Below are 19,660 nucleotides of genomic sequence, written 5' to 3' on the forward strand. Positions count from 1 at the left end.
CGTGAAAAAAATTCATAACCATGTTATTTTGTTTATATAGTTACATAATTACATAGTTAGTACGGCTGAAAAAAGACACATGACCACTTATAACCGGGGACCATTCAGAGTAGGAATTATTGACCACAACTCTCTGGATACGCTCCTTGAGCGAATTCTCAATCCAATTACAAACTATATTTTCTAAACCTATAGTCCTTAATTTACCCATTAGACGTCTATGAAGGACAGTGTCAAATGCCTTTGCAAAGTCCAAAAACACTATATCTACAGCGGCCCCTCTGTCTAGGCTTCTGCTCACCTCTTCATAAAAAGAGATCAGGTTAGTTTGACAACTTCTGTCCTTAGTAAAACCGTGCTGGCTGTCACTTATAATACTATTTTTTGTCACATAATCCTGTATGTAGTCCCTCAATAGCCCCTCAAACATTTTCCCCACAATGGATGTTAAGCTTACTGGTCTATAATTACCCGGGGAAGACCTAGAGCCCTTTTTGAAAATAGGCACCACATTTGCCCTGCGCCAGTCCCTTGGCACTATACCAGTCACTAGAGAATCTCTGAATATTATGAAAAGGGGGACAGAAATAACTGAACTAAGCTCTTTAAGAATTCTAGGGTGTAACCCATCTGGTCCCGGGGCCTTGTGCACATTTATTTTATTTAATTTAGCTTGGACCATGCCTACATTCATCCAATTCAGTATATCAACTGATATATTAACAGCACTGGCACTGGCTACATCAGCTGCGCTTTTTTCTGTTGTATATACAGAGCTGAAGAACCCATTTAGTAACTCTGCCTTCTCTTGATCCCCTGTGACCAACTCCCCATTACCACTATCTAGGGGTCCCACATGTTCAGACCTTGGCTTTTTTGCATTTATATACTTGAAGAATTTTTTGGGATTTGTTTTACTATCCTTGGCCACCTCCCTTTCATTATGTATGTTTGCTAATTTTATTACATTTTTACAGATTTTATAACGCTCTTTATAATTTAAAAAGGCTACAGCTATACCCTCAGATTTATATTTTTTAAATGCCCTTTTTTTATCATGTATTGCCCTTTTTACAGAAGGTGTAAGCCATGTGGGGTTTAATTTTACATGTTACCTATAGGAATCAATTTTGCACTATAATTACCCAAAGTAGATTTGAAAATCTCCCATTTATCATTTGTCCCATTATTTAACATTAGTTCTTCCCAGTCTATATCTTAAATTGAAGCCCTCATCCTGAGAAAATTGGCTTTCTTAAAATTAAGTGTTTTTGCCCTCCCGCCCTGTGTTTGTTTTTTATAGTATGGGTAAAATGTAACTATATTGTGATCACTGTTACTGAGGTTTTACACGAACATTGACATTCCCAACAAGCTCTGCATTATTAGAAATTACCAGATCCAACAGAGTTTCACCTCTAGTCGGGTCTTCCACAAATTGGCCCATAAAGTTTTCCTGCAACAGGTTGAGGAGATGTCTCCCCGTTGCAGTTGAAGCCGAACCATGAAACCAATTAATATCCCGTTAATTAAAATCTCCCATTATTACTACAGTACCCGCCTGTGCAGCCTGTTCCATCTGTTTATATGGCTGACCTTCCATCTCCTCAGTTATATTGGGGGTCTATAGATTACACCAAAAGTAATTTTTTCAGTGTTTACCTCCCTTTCCAGTTCCACCCACAAGGTTTCAACCTCCTCACAATCCTCACCCACTATTGTCTCTTTCACACCGCCTTCATATCACTCCTCACATACAGACATATGCCACCGTCTTTCATATTTGTCCTGTCTTTCTGAAAAAGTGTAAAACCCTCTAGATTTACAGCCCAGTTGTGCGAAGAGCCTAGCCCTGTTTCAGCAACACCAACTATATCTATATTTTCTTCTAGTATCAAGGCCTCCAGCTCCCCCATTTTGCTTGCTAGACTTCTGCCATTTGTGAACATACACTTTAACTTGCCTTTCAGTTTTCCACTTTTATTATCAGAAATTTGATTATTTGACATTATTTGGGCATTTTTATTTTCACTGCTGTTTTGTAACAAAAGGATCTCCTTATCCTGTTGTCTAGTCCTCTCCCCACTTTCTATTTCTCCCCCCACCAATATAGTCTGACCTCTCTCTAACCTGACTACCCCTTTATTTTCTACATTGACCTCCCTCCTCAGCCCTAGTTTAAATACTCCACCACCCCAGCTAGAATTCTCTCCCCCAGCACAGCGGACCACCTTTCATTTAGGTGCAAATCATCTGCAGAATACAGTTTGAATTACATTGGGGTTCATTTTTCCTTGCCAAATAAAAAGATATCAGCTCCAATTTGGAATAATAAGAAAGCCCTAATTGCCCTGCAAAAAAATAAAAAAAAATGTTGGTAGACTAAGAAATGATTACAAATAATTTATCTTTGGAATGCGTCAGCAAAAAAAGGTTACATTATGCCCTTGGCTTCAAGGTCCCGAAAACCCCTGGTCATGAAAGGATTAACTACTCTGTCCCCATGATCTATTGTCGATTATCTAAATTTGTGCTATCTTCCTCTAGCTTTTTACCTTTTTTTCCTTTGTTCTTTTTTTATAAAGTGCCACCATATTACACACTTACATATCTTTTTTTTGGTGCACAATTTTAAAAGTACGGAACCACTGCCTGTATTTTTAAATGACAATATTTTTTCACTGGTTATCTTGGTTCCAAGAAACAGTGATACCAGTGATTCTGTTCTGGTTTATAGTAGTGGGTCTATATAAGCTCTGTTCACATCAGTGTGGAGCCACTATCTTTGTGTCTGTCATACAAGGGACACCATACAGGAACCCATGAATCTAGCAGAGCGTTGTGGTTTCCATTATAAACGGATGTAAAGATAGCCTTTGCACAATTTTTGTTAAAGCATAATAATATCTATAGCTGATGGCAACCTGAAAGGTGCATGTATAGCCAGAAAGCAAATCAAGAACTGCATCTTGCTGTAGAGCTACCGGCTTTATAGAACAATGCATTATGTTACTCTTGTTTTCTTGTTCTCTGTCTGATTTTTTCCTGATCCCTTGCAGGTATAAGATTGGATTTGTCTAAACACACCTTTCTGTACAATAAAAAAAACTTACATAATGGGGGGGGGGGGGGGGTTAGGATGATGTAAGAAGAACATGCATCCATATGATCATTAAAATCTAAACAAAAAAATAATACTTTTGTAGCTTCACTAATGAAAATTTAAAAAACTAATAATCGGAGGTGCAAATTAGTGCTTTAGTTTAATATAGGTATGTAGATGCTAATCCATGTATGTAACCTGAAAAAAGTAATATTAAAAACTATTTTGTTTTCAGGATTTGATGAATAGTGGCTCAGTGGAATTGGCTAATAAAGTGCTTGTGATATTAAAATCATTTTTACATGGAAAGCACAGCTTTGAAACATCAAATTTAATTTTAAACAAACTTCTGAAAATATTGCAAGATACCAGGATTTCTCCAGACTTGCAAGGTAATGACAAATTTAACAGTTTCTATGTACATTTACATGACACATGACTGTGCAATTGTCACGATCTAGGGGTATGTGGAACCACTAGGGCGCTCCGCTGTAGCAGAGAGAGACAGCTGGCCAAGTCACTGTCTATGCAAATTCTTATACAAAGTGTTCGTAGCACAAGGGTACCTGGGTTAGTTCAGACAATGGTAGAGGCTCTGGCACGGATGGGGCTAGTTGTGGCAGGTTGCGCCAGATGTATACCAGCAGGCATGGCATAATACGACTCCAACACTAGACAGGCTCAGGAACTAAACACAGCACGGGATACAGGATACAGGTAGCAGGGCACGGGAACACTGGGAGCAGGATAACACTAAGGGACCATTTGCAATACAAACATGGGAAAAATACAACAACGCTCAGGCAAGGAGTGAAAGGGCAGAGCCCTTTTTATAGTCCATGGTGATTATGGCTAACTAACCATATTTTACATGTGCGCGCGCTGGCCCTTTAAGGCAGGGCACAAGCGCGTGCGAGCACACTATGGGACACTGCAGAGTGGAAGTGAGTGCTGGCATCTCCTAGGAAGGAGATGCCGGCCAGCACTCACATGTCCATGGCTGCGCCCGTTGAGGGGTGAGTGGAAACGACGGTCCATCACCGTGTATGTTACAGTATCCCCCCCTCTTACACCCTCTCTACTTGGTACCAGAGGGAGAGAGGACTCCACCAGATAGAAAGACTTTCCTCCTACTCTCTTGTAGACTAGGATCTCCTTCACCTCACGACGTAAGGAGTACAGAGAACCGGGAGCAACTGCAGAACAAGGAGATTTACTATAGCGATTCAGGACCACAGGCTTTAGGAGGCAAACATGGAACGAGTTGGGGATTTTGAGAATAGGAGGCAGTCGAAGCTTATAGGACACTGGGTTTATCTATTGCAACACCTCGAAGGGACCGAGAACCCTGGGAGCGAATATGTGGGAAGGGATCTTCAGACAAATGTTCTTAGAAGAAAGCCAGACCTTGACTCCGGAGCAAAACTGAGGAGGAACTCTTCTCTTCTTATTGGCATATGTTTTCATGCAATCCACTGCTTGAAGAATTGAGAACTTGATCTGCTGCTAGATGTGAAGAAATGTCCCGAATGAAGAACTGGCTGCAGGCATTTGAGACATAGTTGGCACAGGAAGAGGAACTCGTGGGTGCTCACTGTATACAATATAGCACGGAGAGGAAGCAGTGGACTCGCTTGTATGGTTATTGTATGAGATATCCGCCCAAGGCAGGAGCTTTACCCAATTGTCATGTTGGATAGAGACATAATGACAGAGATAATTCTCTAGTATTTGGTCCTCCCCATTTGACCATTAGAGTGTGGGTGATAGGCCGAAGAGAAGTCCAGCATCACATCTAAAAGATTACACAGGGCTCTCCAGAATTTAGACGTGAACTGTACACCCCGATCAGAAACAATATGAAGAGCTAGTCCATGTAAACGAAAGATGTGTTGGAGGAACAGATCTGCCAGATGAGGAGCTGAGGGGAGGCCAATTAAAGGAACAAAATGTGCCATTTTGGAGAAATGATCCACTACCATCCAGATCGCAGTACATCCAGCAGAAGAAGGAAAGTCAGTGACAAAGTCCATTGTAATGTTTTGCCAGGTAGCATCAGGCACCGGCAGACGTTGGAGTAGACTGGCAGGTTTAGAATGAGTGGAATGGTTTTGGAATGTTACAGTGCCGTGGACGTTACAGTATCCCCCCTCTTACGCCCTCTCTTCTTGGGACCAGAGCGAGAGAAGAATTTCTTAATGAGGCTAGGGGCATTAAGGTTCTCTTCTGGTTCCCAGGACCTTTACTCAGGACCAAACCCTCTCAAGTCCACCAAATAGAAAGTCCTTCCTCCTACCCTCTTGCAGTCCAGGATCTCCTTCACCTCAAACACATCAGATGATCTGCTGGGAGCAACTGCAGGACTAGGAGTTTTACTCTAGCGGTTCAGGACCACAGGTTTCAGGAGGGACACATGATAGGAGTTGGGGATTCTGAGGGTAGGAGGCAGCCGAAGCTTATAGGAGACAGTGTTTATCTGTTGTAGGATCTCAAAGGGTCAGAGGAACCAGGGAGCAAATTTATATGAGGGCACCTTCAAACGAATGTTCCTTGAGGATAGCCAGACCTTAACTCCAGGAGAGAACTGAGGAGGAACTATTCTTCTTTTATCGGCATGCTTTTTCATGCGGTCCACTGCCTGGAGGATCTGCTGGTACTTGAGTCATGGCTGGCACAGGAAGAGGAACTCGAGGATGCTGGCTGTACACAATGTAGAAAGGAGATGAGGCAGTAGACACTTGTGTGATTGTTGTACGAGAATTCCGGCTAATGCAGAAGTTGTACTCAATTGTCATGTTGAGCGGAAACAAAATGGCGCAGATAATTCTCCAAAATTTGATTGATCCTCTCAACTTGACCATTGGATTGCGGGTGATAGACGGAAGGGAAGTACAGTTTAACATCTAGCAGGTTGCACAGGGCTCTCCAGAACTTGGATGTAAACTGTACACCCCGGTCCGAGACAATATGCAGAGGAAGTCCGTGTAGCCGGAAGATGTGCAGAATAAACAGATTTGCCAGACGAGGAGCAGACGGAAGACCAGGCAACGGAATAAAGAGGAACGATCCACTACTACCCAGATCGTAGTACATCCAGCTGAGGGGGGAAGGTAAGTGATAAAGTCCATAGCAATATACTGCCAAGGAGTATCAGGAACAGGCAAGGGTAGTAACAGACCAGCAGGTTTGGAGCAGGTAGACTTGTTCAAGGAACAGTTCAGACATAGTCCGCAACATCTCCAGGCAGAATAGGCCACCAATAGTGACGGGTTATCAAGTCCTGTGTCATACGGACACTAGAGTTCCCAGCTAGTTTACAGTTGTGTCCCCAGCGGAGACTTCTCCTCTGGTCAGCAAGATGGACAAAAGTTTTTCCAGTGGGAATGTCTCTAATTTGCAGAGAGTGAGCGGCAATAATCATAGAAGGATCTATGATGTATTGAGGAGTTTCCTCAGTCGTTGGTTTCAAAGGAGCGAGACAAGGCGTCAGCCTTCACATTCTTGTTTGCAGGACAGAAGTGAAGCAAAAAATGAAATCGGGCGAAGAACAACGACCATCTGGCTTGGCGTGGATTTAATCATTGAGCCGACTGTAGGTACGTTAGGTTCTTGTGGTCAGTATATCATATCTAGTTGTTTAATTAATTTGTTTTAAGGTAGGCATTATACTAGTAGCTCCTAGGGGTCAATTTATTATCATTGCAGTCATGGTAGGTTTCTTGTCATGCAATATTGATTTGGACAAATGTCTTGATGAAGCTAAAACAGTGTTTTCCGAAAGCGAACTACAGGTATCATCACAACCTATTTTCATTAAACAAACTTTTAAACAACTTACAGTAGTATATAAGGACTCAAATTAGATCATGGTGGAAAGTGCAGGGTCTATTATTTGGAGCACAAGATTGTGCCTAGAGGTTTGAGGATTCCACTACTACCAGCTAAAAGAATAAGATCCAACACATTTAATACAAAGTGGGAGAAGGAAGCTACAGATAGCTCTCTTAGACTTATTACTATTCTACTAGAGGAAAAACAACTTATTTTAGAATGCAACTCTCGCACACTTAAAGATAATATTGAACTCAGTAAGAAATTCTCTTCAGATGTGGAATTCGATACAAAAGAAAAAATTCTACAAACTGAAATTGAGAAATTCACATTTTTGAATAAAGGGAGAAAACACTCTAAATTTTTGAGAGATCTTGCTGATTTTAAAGAAAACAGAGCTTATGACCTTAAGGGTATGTGCACACGATAGCAGGCATTTACATCTGAAAAGACAGACTGTTTTCAGGAGAAAACAGCTGCCTCGTTTCAGATGTAAATGCTCCTCGCATTTTGCGAGGCTTCTCTGACAGCCGTAAATTTTGAGCTGTGCTTCATTGAGTTCAATGAAGAACGGCTCAAATTACGTCTGAAAGAAGTGTCCTGCACTTCTTTTGACGAGGCTGTATTTTTACGCGTCGTCGTTTGACAGCTGTCAAACGACGACGCGTAAATGACAGGTTGTCTGCACAGTACGTCGGCAAACCCATTCAAATGAATGGGCAGATGTTTGCCGACGTATTATAGCCTTATTTTCAGACGTAAAACGAGGCATAATACGCCTCGTTTACGTCTGAAAATAGGTCGTGTGAACCCAGCCTAATAATCTTAACCAAGGGAACTTGGGGAATGGGCAGACTTCTTCTGACTGTGATACCTCTGATACTGACAGATCAGAAAGATGGGTGGGAAGAGGTAGATACAGAGGCAGGGGCAGAGGAGGACAACGTCGCCGCAATAGAGCATATGACCCCGGCCATATATCTGAACCTTTTTTAGGATAGGCCCGCCAATAACTCAATATATGCTCAGAGAGAGAAAGGAGGCCTGAGGCAATCTGAAAATAGCTCCGCATCTAGTCTGAATATTTGTTCACCCACCACTGTAGTATCCCACACTACTGATTCACATCCACAATTACTATTGAATGATGATTTACAAGTTATAAATCTGTCCAGTAGAGTACTAACGGTTGATGACCTGAAATTACTATCTGGGGGACAATCCTTTGTGCCAACTGCAAATTTTTTATCTTTTTACCTGGGTTAAAGACATCTCCTTATTTACAAGGAAACTCAGATGGGCCAAATTTATGAAAAACAACGATCTTGTTAAGTGCCGTGCATTGGGCATTGATGCAGATTAATTACCTTATCTTGAATTATTGGACAGTCTATGGCAGGAAGGCACAAGAGATATTGGTGCTGGTCCTCTTGCTAATCTTAAAGCAAAAAGTACCAGTGTCCCTCCTATTTTTGATATGAGCTATATTGATATCTTTGAGAAGATGGTTATTACAGCTATTTGTAAGAAATTTGAGAACACCAGATACAGGGGCCATGGCAACCTCTCTAAGACGGAAATAAGGGCTCTTCTGGAAATTGAACAGGATGAGTCTATTATTGTGAAACCTTCTGATAAAAGGGGTAATATAGTGGTCATGGATAGGTCGCTATATAAATAAATGTGTCTTGATATCCTCATGGATAGAAATTGTTATCACATATTGGCAGGGGACCCTACTAATATTTTTCTTAGAGAGCTTAATATCATACTGGCTGATGCCCTTGAAGAGAATTTAATAGACAAGAAAGAACTGTCTTCTATTCAACCAAAACATCCACAAATAGCTACATTTTATGGACTACCAAAGAATCATAAGGGCTGCAGTCCTTTAAAGGGTCGTCCTATAGTGTCAGGGATTGACAGCTTAACCCAGGGAGTCAGTACTTATATTGATCAGGTATTGAGATCCTTTGTACTAACCTTACAATCTTATGTACGTGATACCATGGTACTGAGGAGATTGGAGGGTCTTTGCCTTACCCCGGGTACTTTTCTAGCTAGTTTGGACTTGGACGCCCTTTATAGCTCTATTCCCCATGCTGAGGGTATAAGAGCCATCAAACACATTCTGGAAATGAGAGGAACACATCTGGGCAGACATAATGAATTCATTTTGTCACTTGTAGAATTCACACTTTATCATAACTATTTTTTGTTTGATGGCAAGTACTTCCACAAGCTCAGGGGGACAGCTATGTGGAGCCCCTGTGCCCCCACATATGCCAATCCTTTCCTGGGCTGGTGGGAGGAAAGAGTAGTATTTGTGGAGTTAATGGAAAAATGTATGTCGCACATCGACCTCTGGCAGAGGTACATTGATGATGTGCTTATATTATGGACTGGCACAAGGGAATCCTTTCAGGAATTTGTCTCATACTTAAATATCAATCATGTAGGCCTAAGATTTACCTCAGAGATCGATGATCACTGTCTTTCATTTTTGGATCTGTCTATCAGCATAGACTCTCAGGGTGGTTTGAACACTACTGTGTTCAGGAAATCTATAGCTACGAATAGCTTGCTAGGGTGGGACAGTCATCATCCAGTCTCACTGACAAGAGGTATCCCGAAGGGACAGTTTCTGAGGTTGCGACGAAATTGCTCTTCAATATCTGAATTTAGACAAAATCAAAAGAGTTGGACCTTAGAGTCAAGAGAAGAGGATGCCCAAAAAGTGTTCTAGAATCAGCCTACCATAATGCAATGGCCTCAGAGAGAGCCTCCCTTCTGGTACCTATGCCTAAGAAAGAAGCGGAGGGTATATTACGGCTTATTGGCACTTATGATAATCAATCTGTAAATGTGCTTGAAATCTTGAGAACCTACTGGGGTATCCTCCGCCTAGACCTAGGTGTCAGTGACAAGGTTATGAAATATTCTTCTGTCACTTATTGTCGGGGGACAGAATTTAAAGGATAGGTTAGTCAAAAGCCATCTTTCAACATCTAGTAAATCAAAGACATGGCTGGGTAAAACTAACATTCTGGGCTCTTTTAGATGTGGAAGATACAAAGCCTGTGAGTTTATTCATCCTAGTTGTTTCTCCTGGACAGACAATTTGACATGGTTCATCTGCATAGGATCTTCTGGTGGGACGACTGAGGAGGATAGTAAAGATTGCTGGAAAGTAGAATCCAGCCTAGGAAGTTCTCTCTCCCGAAGAACCTCTTGGGAACGCTCCCGGATTCTCATGTCAACCCGGGTGGCAAGTAGGATAAGATTGTCCAGAGTAGATGGCAGATCGCGAGCGGCCAGCTCGTCCTTAATCCCCGAAGACAGTCTCTGCCAGAATGTGGCCACCAAAGCCTCATGGTTCCAGGTCAGCAGCCAGGATAAGGAACTGAATGGCATACTCGCCCACTGAGAGGTCTCCCTGGTGTAGGATCAGCAGAGATGCAGCAGCCAAAGAAACTCTCCCAGGTTCCTCAAAGATCGAGCGGAAGGTCCGTAAGAAGCACTGCAAGTCACGGGTCTCTGTTCCCTGATGTTCCCACAGAGAATTTGCCCATGCTAGGGCTTTGCCACTAAGGAGAGAGATGATGAAGGCTATCCTGCCGTCATCCAAAGAGAAGGACCTGGCATGTAGTCTGAAGTGGATCTGGCACTGATTCAAAAATACCCTGCAGGTCCTCGGGTCTCAGTCATAGCGGGGAGGTAGCGGCAAGAGGCACACGTACAGACAGGAAGTGTAGCAGGAAGAACAGCCGGAATGGGTGCAGTGACGACTGTGATTGGAGCAAGCAGCAGATGGGCAATGGCATTCACCGACAGGAGGAGTTGGTCTTGCCGTGACTGGAGGTCTTGCATCTCGGCCAGCAAGGCTTGTGTCGTCAAGGACTCAGGTTGTCCAGCGGGGTCCATGGCCAGAGCGTACTGTCACGGTGTGTGGGTATGTGGACCCAATAGGCCGCACCGCTGTAGCAGGGAGGCAGCTGGCCAAATAACAGGTAACCCCAGCAGTACAAAGTCCCGCACTAGGGTACCTGGATAGTCCAGACAGTGGCCGCAGCTCTGGCACGAATGGAGATGGGTGCAGCATGTAACGCCAGACGTGGCGGATGACAGCAGGTGCCAGAGGTTGCGCCAGACATGGCGAATCCCTCTGGATGTGGCAGATGACACAGGATGTGGCGGATAACACAGGTGTAGTAACTCCAACTAGTAGGCACAGGAACAAGAACACAGCACGGGATACAGGAACAGGTAACAGGGCACGGTTAAACAACTGAAACGGAAAACACTAAGGGACCATTTGCGAGACAGACTAGAGAATAACTAACAATGCTCAGGCAAAGATCAGAAGGACTGGGGCCTTCTTATAGTCCAGGAAATCATGTGTGTTGATGATGATGATTTCCTTCATGCGCGCACGCTGGCCATTTAAGAGCGGGCACGAGTGTGCGAGCGCACCCTACGGGACACAGCAGACCGGAGCGGAAGTGAGCGCTGGCGTCTCCTGGGAAGGAGATGGTGACCAGCACTCACAGATCCATGGCTGCGGGCGTCAGGAGGTGAGTAGACCCGACGGCCCGCGGCCATGGACGCTACGGGAGTATTCTACTGGGCTGGAGTAAACACTCCTCAGTATATACGGTCTCAAGACTAATATGAGTCCTGAGAGAACTCTTAATCTCTGTTTATGGGTATGAACTGGTCAATGACTTCCCCCTCTCCATTATTTTATTTCATCGCTCTTGCTGGGTATATACTATCAGTAGTATGCAGTGGGAACAAACAATATGTCTTATGAGTAGCTTTCTTTCCGGGCTGCTGTCCGTGATGGTTACCGGGGCAACAGCCAAGTCTCTTGTGAGGTGATGACGGCGCTTCCTGGGCCTGTGATCCCATTGGCTCTGGCTGAGAGGTGGGAGGAGTTCTTGGCGTGCGCCACTCAAGAGGGCTGGGCTAAGCCCTTATAAGCTCTGCATCCTTGTTGAGCTTGCGGCTCTCATCCTGACTGCTGTAGTTTGAATATCATAACTTCCGACGTTCGTACTAATTGGTATAGTCTAATAATACTGTCTTTAATGTCTTGAATATCTAATTGATATAGAAAAAATAGACTCTTGAGGTGTTGGTGGGTCATATCGCAGACGAAACGCGTTGAGACAGATAACAATATGCTCATGGATATTCTGAGTACTATGCTAAATGTGGGGTAGGAACTAGGTTGCTGGATCATACAGCTGTGAGTACAGATAGAGATATATTTTTCATGGATTGTGCTATTCCTGGCCGTTTAACCCCTCAAATGCTGCAGTCAATCATGACCGCAGCATCTGAGGCGTTAAAAAGAGGGAGGCGGCCCCCTCTGACAACTCATCGGTGCCCCCCACAACGCAACCGTGGGGTGCTGTTGGTTGTCATGGCAGCCCAGGGGCCTAATGAAGGCCCCAGGACTCCCTTCACTCTGGCTCTGTTAAACCCTGCGTGCTTTACAGAAGCCTGTAAAACGACTATTCATTGCAATACATTAGTATTTCAGTGTATTGTAACAGCAATCTAACGATCCCTGGTTCAAGTCCCCTAAGGGGTCTATTAAAAAAGTGTAAACAAAAGTTAAATAAAGATTTCAGTAGTGAAAAAAAATATTAAAAGTTAAAAACAAAAAAGGTTCCCATTTTTTCTCTAAAGTAATGTTAGAAAAAATAAAAGTTAACATAACTGGTATCACGACGTCTGTAAAAGTCCGAACTATAACAATATAACATTATTTAACCTGTTTTTTTTTTTTTTATGTTTTACTACTTTTACACAGTAAAAACACTTTTTTTTAAAAATTATTTGAAGAGCCACAACTTTTTTCTTTTTCTGCCGGTGCAACTGTATAGGGCTTTTTTTTGCGGGACGACTTGTAGTTTTTATTGGTACCATTTTGGGGTAGATGCGACTTTTTGATCACTTTTTATCACATTTTATTTATGGCAGGATTCACAGAACACAGCAATTTTTCATTGTTTTTTATTTTATTTTTGACGGCGTTCACAGAGCGGGTTAAATAATGTAAAAGCTTTATAGTTGGGGTCGTTATGGATGCGGCGATACCAAATATGTGTAACTTTTTTACTTTATTTTGTTTTTTTAATAATAAAGCATTTTGAAAGGGGAAAAAGTGGGTTTTAAAAAAAATTTGTTTTTTTTATTAGCTTTATTAAACTTTTTTTTTTTTACTTTTCTACTAGTCCCACTAGGGGACTTTACTATGCGATCATCCAATCTCTTTTATAATACACTGCAATACTTTTGTATTTGACGGCTCAGCTGAGATCGGGTCCTGTGTGTCTCTGACGCACAGGATCCAGATAAAATCGATCACATCTAACTTCATAACTTAAGTGTGATCGTTATAAACTGGATCCTGTGTGTCAGAGACCTACAGGACCCAATCTCAGCTGAGTCGTCAGTTCAGCTGAACTGACAGAATTGGCTGAGATAGATTGATACAGCTTTCATGTATACATGATACATGGAAGCTGTACCATAAAAAGTAAAAACAATTTTTTTTTATAACAGTCAATTTAAAACTTGGTCAAAAACACATTAAAAAGCTAAATTCCTTTCAAAGGTGTACATAGCTTTTAATGCTGGTTCCCAGTTACATAGTAAGTACGGTTTAAAAAAGACACATGTCCATCAAGTTCAACCAAGGGACGGGAAAAGGGAAGGAAAAAATTTCTACACATAGGAGCTAATACTTTTTTGTTCTAGGAAATTATCTAACCCTTTTTTAAAGCCATCTACTGTCCCTGCTGTGACCAGCTCCTGCGGTAGGATATTCCATAGATTCACAGTTCTCACAGTAAAGAAGGCTTGTCGCCTCTGCAGGTTGAACCTTTTTTTCTCCAGACGGAGGGAGTGCCCCCTTGTTTTTTATTTCAATATATTTTTATTAAGAAATTTGTAACAAAATAAACACAGTACAAACAGTACATTTACAATGCATATAAGATCTGCGGCTCAAAGATCTGTGCATGGGATTACTTGTATGCAAACAAAGGCAATTTTTACATCAGTTCTCAACAGAAAGAAAATGAACAAGACAGAGTACTAAACCATACATGACATAATTAATCACTTTCTCATTATATCAAGTGGTTGCCTGCTCGGGCAGTTCTACTTTTTTCGGCAGATGCCTTACCCTTAATTATCAGAGCAACGTAACAATAACAGACAGTAAACAAGAACAAACAATAACAGGTGACTAACATGAGACCATTGTACAAGTTGTTGTGAGTATTAGAATACTCCACTTCAGTATGTGAGATAATAGTAGGTGTTAAATTCAGATCAAAGGAGAGGTGTTAAATTCAGACCAAAGGAGAGGAGGCCAGTACCTGACTATATATCGGACTTTTAGTGAAATCTAGCCATTTCTGCCACGTATTTAGAAATTTTACATGGGTTCCGCTCTCCCATCCAGCTAGTTCCTCCATTCTAAAAATCTGACCAATCTTTTCCAGCCATTGAGGAATTATAGGCGGGGACTTCGATTTCCAGTGTATGGGGATGAGGAGTTTAGCTGCCATCAACATATGAGTTGCCAGTGAATTCTTAGTCGGTCGAAATGAGATGTTAGGTAACCACAGCACTACCAATTCAGGAGTTAAACATACATTCAACCCACATATTACATTAATAAGTCTCACAACCTCAGACCAAAATTTCTTTAAGACTGGACAGTGAAACCATATATGTGAGATGGTCCCTACACCTAATCTACACCTCCAGCATAATTCGTCAGTAGTAAGTCGCCATTTGTGTAGGAGCTGGGGAGTTCTATACCATCTCGTAAGTGTCTTGAAGGAGTTCTCTTGGATCTTGACACAGCGGGAAAAGCCATGCGAGTTGGACAGAACCGTGGAGACTTCAGAAGCCCCCTTGTTTTTTGAGGGGGTTTTACATGGAACAGGATTTCATCATATTTTTTGTATGTGCCATTCATATATTTATATAAGTTAATCATGTCCCCCCTTAGTCGTCTCTTTTCAAGGCTAAATAGGTTTAATTATTTTAATCTTTCCTCATAACTTAGATTCTCTATGTCCCTTATTAGCTTTGTTGCTCTTCTTTGTATTTTTTCCAACTCCAGGGCTTCCTTTCTATGAACTGGAGCCCCGAACTGAACTGCATATTCTAGATGAGGCCACACTAATGCTTTGTAAAGTGGTAATATTATATCCCTGTCTCGCGAGTCCATGCCTCTTTTAACCCCTTAACAACATCCAACCTACTATTACGTCGCTGTAGTACTTAACGCAACACAACGTATGAGTACGTTGTGTTGCTGGTGCGGGCACATATGCTGAGCCCGCATAATCGCCAGCGGGTGTCAGGTATATATTACAGCTGACACCCTGCTGCATGGCTAGGGCCAGAGATGGCCTGCTATCCGGCCGATTAACCCCTTAGACGCAACACTCAAAAGCAAGCGCTGCATATATGGTGTTTCCTAGCAGATCGGAACCCGCAATGCAAATCACGGGGTTCCGATGGCTGTTCTGGCAGACTGGAGGCCTAACAAAGGCCTCCTGTCTGCCAAGTACGGAAGCCTGCTAGGTCCGGCCCAGAGGTGGGGCCGAAAATGCCTTCTGGCTGCAAAACAAAGTTGTGCAGGCTCAGAAGCTGAGCCTTTGACATCAGCCGCCCGTGTTGGCTGTATGTTACAGCTGACAGCGTGCTGTAACAGCAGGAAATTGAGCTAGCTCCGATCCCTGACATTAACCCCTTAAAAGCAATCGCGGCACATTAGTTGTTTGAAGCGATCAGCATCGTCACGATGTGATCGTGAGGATGCGATTGTTACGATGGCAACTGGAGTCCTAATAATAGCCTCCTGGTCTGCCACGTACGCAGTGCCGCACCTGCCATGAGGCGAGGTGAGCCGACAGCCTCAGGCGGCACCACCTACCCGAAAACGGGGGGGCGACATTTTCTGACCAGGGGGAGGGGCCATGCAGACACACATAGCAGACGTGCCGCATGATGGGCACATATGTAACACTCCTCCTCCTCTCTGACGCTGTATGCAGCACATGCTGCCAGAGAGGTGCAAGTCTGCAGAAGGAGTGGTCGAGCGACGAAAAGTGACGAGACGCACGAGGTACGTTCCTGCCTTGCTGGGACCGGGACCCGTGAGTATACTGCAAGGGGGGTCTGGGCATTTTACCAACAGCAAAGGGCTCTATAGGGCTGGAATAATCCACCCCAAAGAGCTCTCACATCACTATAAAGGAAGAATTAGTGGGGGGGGGGGTGGGTCTGGTCTGAGCGTCTCACTTACTGCAGAGGGCTCTATAGGGGGGGATTCTGCCCCCCTCTTTAGAGCAGTCAGTCAGATGCTCAGACCCCCCTAACCTTGCAGTATAGTAACTAGTCTTAACTTTTTTTTTTATTGAAATCAAAACTCCCCCATGCAACCCTCTTTCACAATTTTATTTTATTTTTTTAAAGTAGATCATTGAAGTAGTCCAATGAATCTACGACATAGTCCAAACGGTCCAGCGGAAGCCACCAAAAAAAAGTTAGCAGTAAATTATTATTTTTTTAAATTACATTTGGCACAATAGAAACCCCTGCACCGCCGTTTGCTCTTGTAGGCCACAGCCTGGTTTAGGCCTGAGGTTTACAAGAGATCGGGAGCACGCTGATGACGTCAACTGCCCGGCACGATGACGTCCCTGCATCATGCCGTCCACGCCGGGCCACTGAACTCAGTTAAAAATCATAAGTCAATTAGGTAATAAAAGGGGGCATAGAAGATGTGTTAAACCATTTTCAGTGTTAATGCTGCGTTGCTGATCTATGATACTAAAGTAATACAGTAAAAAGAGTTCTTTAAATCTTTTCTATACATTAAACAGCACTTTACAAATAAACAACAAATGTTTTCCTATTTAATTTTTTTTATATATTGCGTGTTTGTTGTGTAAAGCCAGTAATGAGAAAACTCAGATAGATTGGGTGGGAGCGTCTTTTTATAGTTCGCCTCAGGCAGCAGAGGGGCTAGGTTCACCCCTGCACGTACGATAGCCTATTCGGCCCCGTCCAAAGGCAGGACCTAATAGGCTTGCTGTCAGTGAATGACTGACAGCTCTAATGCATTGCACTACATCGGTAGTGCAATGTATTGGAGTAAATATTAGGGATGCAGGGCCTCAAGCCCCCTAGTGGGACGGAAAAAAAAAAGTTGAAGAAAGTTGAATAAAAGTGTAAAAATAAAAGTTTCAAGTTAATAAAAACAAACACTGCCTTTTTTCCTATAATAAGTCTTTTATTATAGGAAAAAATGAAAACTTTAAAAAAGTACGCATATTTGGTATAGCCGCATCCGTAATGACCCAAACCATAAAACTATAATGTTGTTTTTTTTTTCAAATTTTGTTTGTTAAACTTTTTGAATATGGGGGACACGAATAAAAAGGGAGGGAAAATAAAAACAAACAAAAAATAAAACAAAAAGGGGGTTGGGATCCCCAGAAGCAAATGTGGTTACAAGAGATTACCGATGTTATAGAATACGCAGCAATCAATCAGGATATCTTGTATTATTAGTCAGGGGAATGGGGGGGACAAACATAAACAAGGTAGCCTGTCTTTACTAAATCTCATGTCGGCTTAATGGCATACAAAAGTTGAAAACATACCTCTGTTCCTCTTAATCAAGGCTTAATGCAATCATGGACAAAGAGGTGGGACGGGTGCCAGCCAACCACACATCTCTGTCCACACCACTATAAACGCTGCAGGGGCATCCGAGCGAAGAGAACACGCCAACTGAGTGCACGACTCCCACCAACACCTCAACCACTCCAGAATCCTGTACACCCTCACACTGGTGTGTTTCCTCTCTGTGGAAGGAGGGAGATGAAGGTTTCCCATGTGGCAAAGAACTGCTCCACTTGGAGTTCTTTATGGAGAGATGCCTCCATCCAATCCATCTTGAATAAGTATGAGGGTTTGTCCAGAGAAAGCTTTAATGGTGGGGCTTGGTCGTGTAGCCAGGTTTGTAAAATGGCCTTCGCACCTGCCGCTGCCACATAATGTAATAATCTATATGCACCCTGGGAACATCTGTGTGTGTCTGGGTCCATATAGTCCAAAATTGCCCAGAGTGCTGTGTCAGGAGTGTAGTTCATTAGGTTTTTACTTGTGTATGAGCGAATACGGGACCAAAAAGACTGACTATTAGGGCAGGCCCAAAGACAATGATGGAGATTGGCCTCCATGGTGTGACATTTAAAGCATTGGGAGATGGGATCTAAACCTATTCTGTGGCCCACAAGTGGAGTTAGATTTGATATATGTGCTATTTTAAGTCTCATCTTTAGAAATCAGGCTGAGGGTAGAAATTTATGAGCTTGGTCCAAAGCATTCAAAATGACGGAGTAAGTGAGCGATTGATCATCAATCTGCCATTTAGTCAGTGGTGTTTGAGTTGCGGCATAGTCCAGTGGTAGGTGTAAGAACTAGTAGTTCCTGGTTATTTGACCTTTGAGTATGTTTTGTCTAGAGAAGCCTTGGAGAAAATAGGGGTTCCATTCCCGCTCTGGCAATTGTTTCAAGACTTTTGTGATATAGCTTTTGGCTTGTGAATAATGGAAGGGATCAATGGGTACTGCCGGGAACTTCAACCGCATCTCAGACAGCATAAGCATCCTCTTCTCCAATATATACACAAAGTGCCATGGGGTCGCCATCCTGGAAGTTAGGGTTGCATATCAATGGCAGGTGGAGAAACAACAAAGGGGAGAGCTGAAAATGCATTTTTATTTTTTGGCATGACCGCCAGTTGTTAAAGAGTAAAGGGTTGTTTCTAGTGCTAATTGATAACTGATTGTATGGAAGGTGTAGAAGAGCTGCAAATGCCCAACCCGGGAAGAGACTAGAGTCAAGAGGGGTAGACGTGTAACATGAGGTGTCATGGAGCCAGTCAGAGACAAACCGAAGCAATCCCACCAGATTATATTGTTTGATATTGGGGAAATTAATCCCCCACTAGCCCTCAGCTGCTACAGGATGTGGAAGGCTATACGTGACTTTTTCCCATCCCATATAAAATTCCTATAAAGGAAGTTAATCCGTTTTTCATCCGCTTCTGTAAGCGTGTGTAGGAGATAGAGGAGTCTAGGAAATTCCGACATCTTAATCAGATTCGCCCTCCCCAAATAGGAGAGAGTGAAGTGTTTCCAAGTGCTTAATCTCTTCTCTAATTGGGAGCCATATTGGGACATGTTAAGCTTATATAATATACGCGGGTGTTTGGAGATTTGTACCCACAAATATGATAACACTGAAGTTTTCCACCGGAATGGAAAAGCAGAGGACTACAATGGTACAGAAGGTCCCTTTAGTAAAAGAGATTCAGTTTTGTCCTTGTTTAACACAATCTCCCCAGTCTATCCAGGTCTTGAAGGAGTGGGGTCAGCACCTGCTTAGGATCCGACACCACTAACAAGATATCATCCGCGAATGCGGCTACCTTTAATTCAAAATTTTGTGTTTTCAATTCCCTTAAAATCGCGCTTGCACTAGATGACTTAACAAGGGATCGATGGAGAGATTAAAAAGTAAAGGGGAAAGAGGGCAGCCCTGTTTTTTGCCACTAAATATATCTATAAGGGGAGAAGTCAGCCCATTGACCGTTACACACGTCATCGCATCAAA

The 19,660-nt window shown here is 42.8% G+C and overlaps 1 protein-coding gene across 5 annotated transcripts in view; it reads left to right on the forward strand.

Annotated features, from left to right (window-relative positions):
• Window positions 1-19,660, forward strand: part of MEI1 (meiotic double-stranded break formation protein 1) — a 957,414-nt gene that overhangs the window by 717,125 nt on the left and 220,629 nt on the right. For all 5 annotated transcript variants that reach the window (XM_075833602.1, XM_075833600.1, XM_075833605.1 and 2 more), the window contains one exon: window positions 3,339-3,495. In XM_075833602.1, the coding sequence (XP_075689717.1) occupies window positions 3,339-3,495 (157 nt within the window). The remainder of the gene's footprint in view (window positions 1-3,338; window positions 3,496-19,660) is intronic.

The sequence above is a fragment of the Rhinoderma darwinii genome, chromosome 7, assembly GCF_050947455.1.
Source record: "Rhinoderma darwinii isolate aRhiDar2 chromosome 7, aRhiDar2.hap1, whole genome shotgun sequence".
NCBI lineage: Eukaryota > Metazoa > Chordata > Amphibia > Anura > Rhinodermatidae > Rhinoderma > Rhinoderma darwinii.